General features: G+C 39.1%; 1 protein-coding gene across 3 annotated transcripts in view; it reads left to right on the top strand.

The window, feature by feature from the left end:
* Positions 1 to 14,649, top strand: part of atrnl1a (attractin-like 1a) — a 473,108-nt gene that overhangs the window by 77,213 nt on the left and 381,246 nt on the right. For all 3 annotated transcript variants that reach the window (XM_051959750.1, XM_051959749.1, XM_051959751.1), the window contains exons 6-9: positions 1,073 to 1,247; positions 1,346 to 1,433; positions 6,302 to 6,548; positions 14,281 to 14,464. In XM_051959750.1, the coding sequence (XP_051815710.1) occupies positions 1,073 to 1,247; positions 1,346 to 1,433; positions 6,302 to 6,548; positions 14,281 to 14,464 (694 nt within the window). The remainder of the gene's footprint in view (positions 1 to 1,072; positions 1,248 to 1,345; positions 1,434 to 6,301; positions 6,549 to 14,280; positions 14,465 to 14,649) is intronic.

Genomic DNA, 14,649 nt, shown 5'->3' with positions numbered 1-14,649 from the left:
AAACAGTATATTAATAATTAAGTTTAATGCACAGATAACTTTAAGATAAAACATGTTTGTCAGTGACAGACTGGCGACCTGTCCAGGGTGTCCCCTGCCTTCGCCCGAGTCAGCTGGGATAGGCTTCAGCACCCCCTGCGACCCGAGTGAGGATAAAGCGGTGTATAGAGAATGGATGGATGGATGGATGTTTGTCAGTGTTCTGAAAGTCAAAGTACTGATTTAACTAAAAAAAAATTAAAGGTGTTTTTATCTGTCAGCAGCACCAGTGATAGTTTAAGAAGAGATCTGCGCTCTTTATTTTAGACCAGGGGTGTCAAACTCAGTTCCTGGAGGGCCACTATCCTGCATGTTTCAGATGTTTCCCTCTTCCAACACACCTGATTCAAATGATCAGCTCTTCATCAAGCTCAGCAGAAGCCTGATAACGAGCTGATCATTTGAATCAGCTGTGTTGGAAGAGGGAAACATCTAAAACATGCAGGATAGTGGCCCTCCAGGAACGGATCTTGACACCCCTGTTTTAGACAATGTTTATTTTAATATAATAACTCGCTGCAGTAGTCACTTGTTAATCTGTTAAATGCTATAATTTCCAAACCAGAACAGAAGAGAGAGGAATGAGATGATCCATCAACAACATCAAATCCACTTAAACACCAGAAATCAATGTTTCTTAGTAAAATAAAATGCTTTGAACCAAGATGATTAATGCTACTTTACCTTTTTTCAATTTTGCAGCTGATATTGACATCCCTCCTCACTTTTCCCCCCTTTTCATGTAATTCCTAAAGATAATTAAGGTGCAGTAAATAAATAGCCTCTCTGGTTTTGAGCAGTAACAAAACATTGGAGAAAAATATGACATTGTTTGTTATTTATGCCTTAATGATGCCTTTTTTGATGCATTGTATAACTTGATGGTGTCGTTTTGAAATCATTATTAGAAAATAACACTATACCTCCAGTTATTTTGTGTTTGTTGTTAGTTGTGGTGTTTAATGGTGTTTGTGCAGCCATAAGATATGTTATTTACCTAAAAATGTGTTTTTTCTCTCTATTTCTGCTTCAGGTCCAGACTGCTCTCTCTCCGTCCCCTCCACTGAGGCCTTCTGGGTTCTACCCAGCATCAAACCATCGGCTCAGTCTCTGGGTCGGGCGTCCCACCGGGCCCTGGTGCATTCTGGGTTGATGTGGGTGGTGGGCGGCTACTCCTTCAACTACTCCAACTACCACATGGTGCTCAAGTAAGCAGCGGCCATCCGACCCACCACTACAAAGAGCTAGTTTTGAAGCTTTAGTGGTTGTCAGGGTTGAAGGTTTTTGGATTTCTTTCTTTTTGCAGCTACAACCTGGAGACCAGTACGTGGGATGTTGTTCCTGTCAACAACGGTCCTCACTACAGATATGGACACTCACTGGCTCTGTACCAGGTAATGCACTTTATTTCACAAAAAGAAAGAGAGAAATAGAAAAGAGAGTGAATTAAAGCTGCAAACAGCATTGATCAGGCCCTCACATCCTTGCTGATCAGCGAATCCATGCTTGTCGGCCTGTGGCCTTTTTGATGGCTACCTATCAAAACGTCCACCAGGAGGCACTATCACTGTGAACGTATAGGTACAGTTGTGCTCATAAGTTTACATACCCTGGCCAAATTTGTGAAATATTGTCCTTTATTTTTTAGCAAATATGTTTGTTAATGAAAACATTTTTCTTTCATTTAGGGCTGGTGTTCAGACAAAGCTATTCATTGTCATGCAATTGTAATTGCTCTGATCATTCATGTTTTCATTAAAGAATGGAGTACATTTTACAAACTCTGCCAGGGTATGTAAACTTATGAGCACAACTGATGTTATCAGGGCCGGACTGTGATCACACATGCAAAGTTAGAGGCAGACTGGAGCATGTACAGGCTAGTTAGAGAGCACTTCCTGTGTCATGGCGAATTGTCAGGATTCTGAAGACCGCCATTTCTATGCCTTCAGACTTTTGCAGAGCATTTTGGTAACTTTTGATCATACATGACTGGTGTACATCCTGGCCAAATTTGAGCTCTGTCAGAGTTACCCTGTTTGAGTTTAAAGCTTTTGAAACTTTGCAAAAATTGGTCCAAAATTGTACAAAATATGTCACATAATTCAAAATGGCCAACTTCCTGTTGTGTTTTAGTTATGGGTGTCAATTACATTTCTGTGCATCTCAACGAGTTGCATATGCCTACCAAATTTCATGGCTGTAGGTGACACATCCTGGTTGTAGAGTCTGTTTGAAATTCTCAGGATGGTGCTATTCAGCAATTTCGCCTCACACCGATACAAGTTCCATAAAATATCACATTTTTTTGCCCATCTTAATGTGTGTGCAAATTTTCACGTGTTTTCAAGTATTTGTAGGCCTTCAAAATTCAAAACATGACAAATGTTTAAGACGAGGCACACCTGTGAAGTGAAAACGATTTCAGCTGACCACCTCACGAAGCTCATCCAGACAATGTTAAGAGTGTGCAAAGCAGCAAACAAAGCAAAGGGTGACCAGTTTGAAGAATATAAAATCTAAAACATGTTTTGACTTATTTCACATTTTTTTGCTTACTACATAATTTCACGTGTTCATTTGTAGTTTTGATGCCTTCAGTGAGAATTGACAGTGTAACTAGTCATGAAAATATAGAAAAAGCATTAAATGAGAAGGTGTGTCCAAACCTTTGACTAGTAGTGTATATCACATTTTGACAAAAACACATTTGCCATCCCTCATCGATCCAGCAGTGAAAACATCACCTCATGCCCATTTTTCTTTAACTGGAGCCAAATTTTTTTTACTGATGTAGCAGCATAGAGGTGTGTGCAGGTTGATGCTTCATTGTGCAACATAATTTTGGAATGCACGTTGCTAAAGATCAAAAACGATGCCTGTTTTGCTGCAGGTATACAGAGTTTTGTGTCTTTTTGTGTATATGTGTCTGCCCAGTTTACTACCTCATTCTTAAAATAGTTCCTTCTTTGGCATAACTTCACCCTTAAGTTCCGCTCATTTGCTTTTTATTAGTTTACATCCCCAAGCAGAGCTTCAGTCCGGCTTCGAAACTCTGACAATTTATGGGCTAATTTTGAACAACATCGATTATCCTCCTGTAGAAAATTAACGCAAAGATTTTCTTCTCAAATTAAATGGCTGAATGCTTCTGATTGATTCCTTCTGTATCTCTGCTTCGACAAATAGCTCCACACTCTGCTTTGTGGTAAGCATTTGTTTGTCATTGAATATTGGGAAAATAACTCCAAACTAAATTGATTCTGAATGGAAACGTATGTCGCAGCATCTAGTAACTGCTCCTCCTGTGTGAAGTGTTCGCAGCGATATGAGGTCGTTTCAAGACATTTTCCTGGAGACTGAGCCATTATTCAAGTTACCCTTAAGAAATGAGAACATCAGAATGATCCACAGTAGATCAATCACGTCATGGTTCAGAGCTTCAATGATGTGTCACTGTCCAAACACTGGATGTTCTGCGAGCGGGAAGTCATTTAATGGTGAAGGACGGGAGGGAGAATGAAGACAAATGTCTCTCTTCTGCCGTGCTGAAGGTGAGATTTGATCCGGAGGAGGTCAGAGTGTCGGACTGAACCTGCAGATGATTTGTAGCTGACAGTAACTGTGTTTACTGTACACCAAACCCTCTCTGTTCCACTGGGGAGGATGAAAGGAATGACTTCGCTTCATCACCCGAGTTTCAGAGCTGACGGGTTTTATTTTGACTTCATTCAGACATCCACACCTCTCACCCTTCAAACTCATATTTTAGTTCACTCTGCTGCACCACACAAGCCTGTAAAATTTAGGAGTGAAGTAAATATTAGATTGTGTTGCCTCATCTGCAGGGATTTAAAGCTGCTATAATTCATAGTTTCACATTAAGAATTGCTGTCTGGTTGATTATTTACCGTGTGAAAGCTGGAGCTCGAGAAGCCTCCAGGCAGAAGAACTTTGTTAACACCAGATGGAACTTAGTTAGCAGCTTTCTGGTTTGTTTCCAGACTTTATTCAAAGTCTGGAAACAAGTGGTGTTGGGCTTCTTAGCTAACACTAACAAATAAATGCTCCTGAAGCTAATCCTAGGAAGGCTCATAATCACATATGAAGATGCTCTAATATTTCATTGGACTGCCTTTAGCAAATGTGTGTTGTTAAAGACATGCATTCGCCATGACATCGTTTCGATAACCTTCTGAAATGTCACAGCATTTATTTCTGTCCAGAGGCATTCATTTTCTCCCAAGATCTGATATTGATGATGGGAGAGTCAGACCACTGCACAAAGTCTTCTCTAGAACATCCCAAAGATTCTCAGTGGGGCTGAGGTCTGGACTCTGTGGAGGACAATCCATCTCATGCTCCCAGATCCACTCATTCACCATGTCAGCCCCATCAATCCTGGCATCGTCATCTTGGAACATGTCCATGCCATCAGGGAAGAAAAACTCCACTGATGTAAAGACCTGGTCATTCAGTATATTCGGGTAGTCAGCTGACTTCATTCTTTGTGAACATAACGTTGTTGAACCTGACCAACCCCAGATCAGAACCCTAACCCCCACAGGCTGGTAGACACTAGTCATGATGAGTGCATCACTTCATCTGCCTCTTTTCTTATCCTGATGCTCCCATCACTGTGGAACAGGGTAAATCTGGATTCATCAGACCACATGACCTTCTTTCATTGCTCCAGAGTTAAATTTTTATGCTTCATAGTTGCCTGGAAAATCCAGACTGACTTTATTTATGTATTAATATAAATAGATGGATTTATAAACAAGTTGAAAGTCTGTGCAAAGCAATTAAAAGTTTTTTACTTCCTGCAAGTTCGAATGATTTAAATCTCTCCAAGCAAATACAATGAAGTTTCTAAATCATGACAAATTAAGCAATATTTGCTGTTTGGAAGTGCTGGTGGTTTGACTGCTGAAGTAGGCGACTACTTTTATAGCAGCGCAAATGAAACGTGCTAACTGTGCAAAATTTGTTTGAACTGAACATCAGATTAGATGTGAAATCACAAACTATCACTTTGCGGTTACCTATGATAATAAACTAAACATGACAGGTTTGCTGAAAGCAGCAAAGATTGATTACACGGAAGGATGAAGATAGTTGGTTGGGACACATTCAGTGGTAACAGTAGATTATCTGTGAATCCCTGGTGTCCTTTATGAAAATTTGCACCACAGCCTTGTGAAAAATGGTCGCTGCAGCTCAAAATCAATACAAAGTCCATTCATGTCTTTTTGATATTCATAGGAAATTTCAATAATGAGACTGAGCAGAAAATTCTGGCATCCTGAGAAGATGCATTTGCACAATTAGCTGCAAACTTTAGCCTGTAGCCGAAAATAAACTCATGATTAAGCAGGAAAATCACTGATGCTAATGTGCTTTAGCTTATTTAATGAAGAGGGAGCGATAAGTCCAACTCTGGAGTGTTCATGAGCCATGACTTCTGTCCTGCTGAAAACATTCTGAACACAAAAATTATAACTAGAAAAGCACTCAGAGAGTGCAGACCTCCGCCAAAGATAGAGAGGAAAATAGGAAACCCATGCAGTAAAGGATCATGAGCTGGAATCAAACCTGCATCTCTGACACAGTTCTGTTTACGAATCACCTTCTTAACCAGTTGAGCTATCCGGACACCTTGCTCCAATTTGTTGGACGACATACTAACCTATGATGTTTTTGTCATATTTTGGACCACATACTAAAACATACTAAAAAATTCAAAGTGATCCAGAATCCAGGATCCTTTCCGTATTGCCACCAAAATTAAATCAGCTCTTCCTCTTACCATAGTCTACATCCCCTCAAAATTTCATCTGAATCTTCCAAGGCGTTTTTGAGTTATCTTGCTAACAGACAGACAGACAGACAGACAGACACACAAACGCCGGGTGTCACATAACCTCCTTGGCGGAAGTAAAAATCAGTTACAGATACAGGTTTTATTTTTCTCTCCCAAATGGACCTATGAGTGGTTAAAATCAACCACAGAGGACTGAACATGAGACTTCAGAGTACTCCTTTTGACCATGCACCCATAAGTTTAATCTCAGAGGCCACATTTGCCTTTAAAATATAAATTATCAACATGAGAAAGTTCTTCACTGCACCCTGAACCCTCAGATGAAACATTCATACATGATGTCTTCACAACGTTCTGACGTGTGCATCAGTAAACACAGCATGTTCCGTGACCAAACTGATTATTTCATCTCATCCCCCTCGTCCGTTTCCCGTGCAGGACGACATCTACATGTTTGGTGGGAAGCTGGAATCGGGATCCGCCAACGTGACGGATGAGTTGTGGGTGTTCAACATCCCCAGACGCACCTGGTCGCCACGGAAACCAGCCCCGCCTCCCCCGTACGGCCTGGAGGGCCACACGGCCCACGTTGTGGAGCTGGCTGACGGCGAGCCGGTGATGCTCGTCTTTTTTGGATACTCACCGATCTACAGCTACATCAACAAGGTCCAGGAGTACAACATCAGTAAGTGCAGCGTCTCTTTGTTTATTTGTTTGTTTGTTTTGTGATTATTTCACCCACTCAACTCCAGCAGTTCTGGGTATTTTTCTTTGCTCCTGTCACATTTTTACTCATTTTTGCAATATGAAGTTCTGCACTTCTTATGACAAAATTGCAATGCCTTAAATCAGGAGTGTCAAATTCATTTTAGTTCAGAGGCCGCATTCAGCCCAGTTTGATCTCAAGTGAGCCGGACCAGTAAAATCACAACATAATAACCTATAAATAACCACAACTCCAATTTTTTCCTTTGTTTTAGTGCAAAAAAAAGTCCATTCTGAAAATGTTCACGTTTAAGGAATGATCTTTTTACAAAACATCATGAACAACCTGAAATTTCTAAAGAAAAATAAGTTCAATTTCAGCAACAATATGCCTCAGTTTATCATTTACACATTACAACGTACAGATCACAGAGTTTCTACAAAGACACAAAACGTTTAGTCACAATTATCTGGAACTGAATGATATAGGATTTTACTTTATGATCAAAACGACAAAAGTCAGACAAATAAAAACAAAAAAAACAACAAAACCTAGACAAAATATTACAAAAATGAAATGTAAAATGATGGAAAAAATCAGACAGAAAAGTTACGAAGAGACCAATAAATGGAAAAATGACAAAAAATTGGCCAAAAATTAAACAAATGACTAGCCTAGCCGCGCTAGACAACCCACGGCAACAAATTTAATTCTCTGCCAGGGAGGGTCTAGTTACCCTCCATAAGGCTCGAGGCTGGATTCTCCTAAAACTGGCCGGACCAATCACTATGAAGTGTAGAGTCAGAAGACGGGCGTAACGAAGTGACGACAGAGGCGCGACGATTCTGACAGAAACAATCGGCGCACAATAAACAGTTATCTTTTGACTCGGCTTTGGCCACAGCCCTTAAAGATTTGAAGCTAAAATTCAACTTGAAAGATAAACAAAGGACGGCACTGAAGTGTTTCATTGAGAAGAAAGACATATTTGGACTTATGCCGACGGGATATGGCAAATCCTTAATATACCAGTTGGCTCCGCTGGTTGGGAAGCTAATGGGACTTAGCCACAATCCGGTGCTCTAGGAACTACGTCAGCCTATTTGTTGCGCTGATTGGTTGTATACCTACCCAATTGCTGCAGAGGGATTTGATAGACAACCTTTTAGCCCGCCTCCCTCCCTGTCGAGCGGCCCTAGACCCTTGTGCCTTCAGAACATGGGTCTAGCGCGGCTAGGCTAACAAATGACACAAACAAGACCAAAAAATGACAAAAGCAAGAAACAAAATGACAGTATTGGGTGTGATGAATTGTGTAATTTTGGTGATTTTTTTTTTTAAATTTAAAATACTCCTTTCAAACCTGACAGTGGATTTTGGGGTTCAGAAGATTAATTGGTTTTTATTGACAGAAGTCCAATCATTCACACAGATTTCCATTTTATTTTAACCTGTCGAATATATTAAGTTCTAATTATTGTATTTATTTGTATTTGTATGCTTGTTTTGAGGTGGTGGAGGGATAGAATAACCTTTCTTAGTCATTAATTTATTCCATCTTCTCTGATTCTTTCTGTTTTCAACAAAGACACAAGTTTAAATGTTCTAAAAATAGCCAAAGCTCATACAGCTCCTGAAGCTTTTGGCCTCAACGTCTTCTTCTCTTCTTAAAGAAACAAAGCAGGTGAATCTCAGATTTACACCTGAAACATCAAAACCACAGTGAAAACTTTACCTTAAAGAAATCAAATCTGAATGTCTGTGAGCCAAACATTCTGAGGCGCTGGAGCTGAAAGTTTAACAGACTGCATGAGAAACTTTTTTTTGAGGAGATGTTGCAAATGTCCTGATGTGAACACACACACACACACACACACACACACACACACACACACACACACACACACACACACACACACACACACACACACACACACACTTCTGTCTGTGGAGCATCTCAGCATCAAAAAGTTCTGCAAGACACCAGCAGCAGCTTTTTCTAGTCTTTCTAATGTTATCTGCAAATATAAACCATGTGCATAGAAGTGGGGGCTTGAAAGTATTATTCTTAGACTTCAGTTTCATTGTTGTTGGTGTGGTTTTGGTACATATCACGGTTTTGGTTCAAATATGACACCTTCACAGCATTTTAAAAAGCAACTGCAAAGGAGAATCTACAGCAGGAACTGGAAGATTAAATCTGGAATAAATCAACATGGTCAAAACACTAAACCCTGAATTAACACTGCACATTCTAAACCGCTTAGTTTGTGCGACTGCAGAGTATTCCATACTGAAAGAATACGTAAATAATAATAATACCAAACAAGCAAAATATGCCAAATAGAGCTGCAACAATTCACTAATTGATCCATGAGCTGCCAGCTACTACATTAATCGCCAACTTCTGCAATAATTCTTTGAGGAAAAAATGTAAAAATTCTCTGATACCAGCAACTTCATTGTGAATATTTTCTGGTTTATTTTCTCCTATTTGACAGCAAACTGAAAATCTTTTGAGGATGTTATCTGGGCATTTTTCACCATCTTCTGACAGTTATTAGACCTCATACACTACCGTTCAAAAGTTTGGGATCACTTAGAAATGTCCTTATTTTTAAAAGAAAACCTTTTTATTCCAATGACGATAACATTAAATTAATCAGGAATACAGTCTAGACATTGTTAATGTGGTAAATGACTATTCTAGCTGGAAACAGCTGATTTTTAATGGAATATCTCCATAGGGGTACAGAGGAACATTTCCAGCAACCATCACTCCTGTGTTCTAATGCTACATTGTGTTAGCTAATGCTGTTGAAATGGTTAGTTGGTGATTAGAAAACCCTTGTGCAGTTAAGCAACTATGAAAACTCACAAATAAAAGTATGACTTTTCATAGGAAACATGAAATAGTTTGGGTGATCCCAAACTTTTGACTGGTAGTGTGTATGAACAAGTTGCCAGAAAAGCTGTAAAATAGTAAAGTATGAATTACATGAATGAAAAGAGTTGATGGTAACTCCTTCACATGCAATTTCACAGTTCCTTTCTGCAGCCATGTCTCATAAAAATGACAGAAAAACTAAACAAAAAGCTGCACTGGAAGGAGATTATATCAAAGTTTTTGTTCTCTTGGCTGATTTCATTTTGTCCCACGATGTTGGCAAGAACTTGGTGAACATACACAGAAAAGATGTGACTGAGTTCATGTCATCCTCTAAACCTCAGACTTTCTGGGTTTCACTTTTTTAATGAAATTTTAAAGAAATATACCTCTAAGTAAACAGAACAATCGTGGCTACAAGGAGAACAAACTCAAAAGTATATTTTCAAGGTACGGCAAAGTTTTTATACCATAAATCAGAAAAAAAAGCTGCAATTCTTGGATGATTTGTTTTGGAAAAAATTACAAAAACCCACAATTTATATGTACAATATTACTAATACTGGGGAATCACGTTGACTCCACATAGTACACGTTTTCTGACTTGCATTTATTTGTTTAAACACAGCCTCAGTTCAGCTGAAAGCTTCTCTCTGCACTCTGTACAACTAGACTGCATTATCACTTACGTTCTGAAAAAAATGCACTTTATTCTGGATTCTGGATTCAAAAATAAGGACATGTCTAAGTGATCCAAACTTTTGAACGGTAGTGTGTGTTTGGTTGTGAAGAGGCTCATATGGGGTCAGCATTTCTGAAAAATAGCTTGACGAGCCTTAAATGTGATGGATAAAATCTTAAAATCAATCCTAAAAGGAGCACAGCAGACTGACTATGATCTTATGGCTGTTTCAGAGTAAATCCCTGTTCATCCAGTAGATGGCTGTGTTGCAGTGTTTCTAAACAAGCTGCTGTAACCAGAACCACATGTTGAGGAAAACACACACTTTAACACACAACTCAAATATGTGTGCAGCTCCACATTAAAACACACACTTTACAGAGTGGTCATTAAGAAGAGGTGTCATCCAGGCCGGAGTGTCTGCGAACAGACAATGATTAATGAATCCTCTGCGTTCCCTCACTCCCCCACCTTCCTGCCATCCTGTTTTTCTTTAAAGCTTTTCCCTCATCCCACCTTCTGCAGCCCTGATTCCTCATCTCCCTCTGTCTTTTTCCTCTATTCCTGACCTCCCTCTGTCATCTCCATCACCTTTTCCTTCCTCCTCTCGCCTCATCTGTCCGTCACTTTCATCCTTGGCCACCTCTCCGGCCTTCCTCCCTGCTTCCTCCCTGACGGTGTCACGGTGACGAGCATCATTAGGCTTCAGTGCAACCTGGAAGTGAGCAGAGGGGAGTCGAAGCCGAGTGTAAAATATGAGATAAAAGGATTTAATGAGCACTCGGAGAGGCAGGTTCACAGCAATTAGCTGCCAGAGATGAGATAAGGGTTGACCTTCTACTTCCTTGTCGTCTCCTCGTAGCTGCTTGTCTTCCGATCACTGTTCCTCCTGGTTCTTTGCTTCATGCTTTTTGTTCCTGAATGCATTTCTTTTCTCAGTTTAATACAAATCATGAAGCTTTATTGGAACAATGTTTTCAAGTAAAAACTCACTGCCAAAACTGACACGCAGTTTTCAAACATAAACGTTTTATTACAGTGAGTTCCTTCAGTGCTTATTTATCGAAGATATGTGCTGAGGCCGAGATTTTACAGCTGAAAACCAAACTTTGTTAACAGAGGCGCTGTTTTTTAACCCTCTGAACCCCAAAACATGCCGGCAGGCTTCACAAACTTTTTTTTTAAAGCCAATATTATAAAATTAGCTAAATAATTTAACATTTGCACTAAACAGAGTCTAAAAAATACCAAAAAAATAAAATAAAATTGGGGGGACAACTGTGAAGCCGTTAGCAACTTAGCTTCAGTTGACGGTCACATGGCAAAAATGCAGAGACTTTCAGCTGAACTGCAGGCAGTATTTACACAAAGAGAGAGAAGACAAGTGTGGAAACGAAACAAAATGTAAAATATAAGTCGTTAAGCTACTCATGCGTCCAAATCTATGTTTAAAGTTATGATATTTCATCAAAATCTGTTTATTCTACATTTGCAAATTTGCCAAAAATAGACAATTTGCACTAAACAGATTCACAAAAATACAAAAAAGTGCTTTTCAGTGCAAATGAAATGAGTGCTGAAGAATAATGTAACAAGAATTCATGTATTTCTCAGCTGAACTGCAGGCTGTGTTCGTACAAAACAGAGGAAATAAATACAGAAAACTGATGAAAATAAGTAGAAAAACGTCAGTAGAATGTAGAATCACCGTGTTTTTTCTAGTATTAGTAATGCTGTACATGTTGATTTCAATTTTTTTCAATTTTTGCAGAAAAAGTAATAAAATAATGTACTTTTTTAGGATTTACAAAATTATGAACATGTTATACTGACAAAAAGAAAAAAAAAAACTTTTTTGAGTTCTTTATCTTCTAGTCTTGGTTTTGTTGTTTCCACAGAGGTGCATTAAAAAAAACATGAGAGTGGAGCAAAATAAAAACCCAGAAACTCTTAGAGGTTCGGAGGGAATTTGTTGCCAACATTTTGGGGTAAACTAAGATCAGCCAAGAGAAGAAAAAACTCTGACATGTTCTCCTACCAGAACAGTTCCAGCTTTTCTCTTGGAAGGAAAAGAAAAGGCTGGAAATTTTAGAGTCATTATAGAATCATTTATCTTCCTGTGTTTAACCAGAGGTTTCTGTGGAGAAACAGTTCAACAGTCAGCTCATGATCAGTGAGTTCAGCTGTGTCAGTGTGATTTAAATAGTGATGCCAATGAAAATGCTCTTTTGTTCCCTTTAATTGTTCTTTGCCTGCCGTTGATTGTCTATACACAGTATGACTTTCATTTTCTTTCTTTTGTGTTGGTGCTCAGTAGATTCATGTGATTGTTCAATGCAAAGATTTTCTTTTTTGGTTGTGTGCCAGCCATGAAAATGAAAACCTTCAGCGCTACAGCCACTGACAGATGCAGTGAATCCTTTTAATTCTGTTGATTTAATACAATTTTTTATTTGGAATCCTTGATCCTGATTTTCCTGTGGATCACAGACGTTTAAGGCAGGCGGTTTTAATGTTGTGGCTGATCAGAGTAAAGGACACTTTCATTCATTCTTTCACCTTATTTTACATCGATTCAGTCCCGAAAAGCTTGTACAGCATTTTCCATTCTAAATTTTTTCATAGTTTTTCTGCAGTTTTTCAACAATTTCCTTCATTTATTTAAATTTAAAATATATATATATATATTTCTGCGGGAAAAGGGTAGTTTGAAGATGCTTTACCTGCTGGCAAATGTAAGAATTTGCATTGGGTTTAATGTAACATAAGGGACGTTTTTCATTTGATTTAAAGTTTTTCAATTATAAGTAGTGCTTTAAGATGACTTACATGTAGCTTTACAGCTTATCTGCTTCCCTTGGAGTGATCTATGTAGTCACTGCCTTTTTCTCTGCTCATACACTACCGTTCAAAAGTTTGGGGTCACTTAGACATGTCCTTATTTTTGAAACAAAAGCAGTTTATTTCAATAAAGATAAGATTAAATGAATCAGAAATCCAGTCTAGACATTGTTAATGTGGTAAATGACTATTCTAGCTGGAAACAGCTGATCTTTAATGGAATATCTCCATAGGGGTACAGAGGAACATTTCCAGCAACCATCACTCCTGTGTTCTAATGCTACATTGTGTTAGCTAATGGTGTTGAAAGGCTCATTGATGATTAGAAAACCCTTGTGCAGTTATGTTAGCACATGAGTAAAATAAACGGTAATATATTTCCCCACTCATTGCAGCTCAAGCACACCAGCTCACTTAAAACTCTGTACAACCACCAAACCTCATTTCTGCAACATATTGGCAAGTTATTGTTGGAGTAATTCAGCCTTACATGTTTGATCTGGAAACTTAGTCTGAAGAAGAAGGATTGTTGTTGTTTTGTTATGTTTATTACATATAAAACCTCAAAATCTGTGTTATTGAGATGATGTCAGTGCAGTTTTAAATGTATAAATGTTCAGTCTTGACGTTATTTCTCTTATTGTATGTCTTACATCATATAATAAACACCATATGGACCTGCTGAAAAAGGTTACGAAAACATAATGATCTTTATTCGGACTCTGAAAATTGTGTTTATTTTTGTCTAAATCTTTGAGTTTTCGGAAGTTTGCATGTATTCTTGCAGGTGAAATGACATCCAATAAGTGTGTTCGGGTGCAGATTTATGATGCAGAATAAATACAAGAATTAAACCTGGACGTCTTCCATCTCTCCTGGTTCATTTAGTGTCTCAGGTTGCTTCACTGTTCCACATGACGGCACGTTTTCTGTTTAGAATCTCCTCCACCTTCTAAAGCTTTGTTTGTCGGCCTTTTGTCTCGTCTTTATCGCAGCCTCCCCGGATGATGTAATCTTTTCCTGTTTTTAATAACACTTTCCAAGCACCCGAATTAATCTGAATGCATCACAGTGCTCTAATAAAGGGGAGCTTTTAAATTCAGAAAACTCTCCTTTTCTTTGGCCTCTCCTACTGTTTGGCTCTTCTCTCGCTCCGTCTCACCTCTGGAATTAAAAATGCTTTTGATATTTTTTTGGCAACGAAAGTGCAAAAGCCAAACTTGCCAAAGCATCAAAAGCATTTTAAGAGCTCAACTTTGCTCCGTGCTCCATTAATCAGACGTCTGTGTTGGTGGTCTCAGGGTCCAACTCGTGGCAGGTGGTTTCGGCCGGAGGCGCCGTGGTCCAGGGAGGTTACGGCCACAGCAGCGTGTTGGACGAGGCCAGCGGCTGCGTGTTCGTCCACGGAGGCTACAAGGCTCTGAGCAACAACAAATACGGCCTGGTGGACCACATGTACCGATACCACGTCCACACCAAGACATGGTGAGAAAACACACCTGAAACTCTCGGCAAAAACACTTAAAATAGATACTGAAGCCCTGCAAGCTACACTGAAAGCTGACAAAAAGAGAAGTTTGACGTCCTGAACTGCTCCTCTGGTCCAGGGCTGCTGGTGAGTAGTCAAAAGAAATTATTACGTACGAACGCTTTTCCTTGACTTCCAAGAA

Source organism: Acanthochromis polyacanthus, chromosome 15 (genome assembly GCF_021347895.1).
Source record: "Acanthochromis polyacanthus isolate Apoly-LR-REF ecotype Palm Island chromosome 15, KAUST_Apoly_ChrSc, whole genome shotgun sequence".
NCBI classification, from domain to species: domain Eukaryota; kingdom Metazoa; phylum Chordata; class Actinopteri; family Pomacentridae; genus Acanthochromis; species Acanthochromis polyacanthus.
Note: the sequence above shows the minus strand (reverse complement) of the source record. Positions and strands in the feature narration are given on the sequence as shown.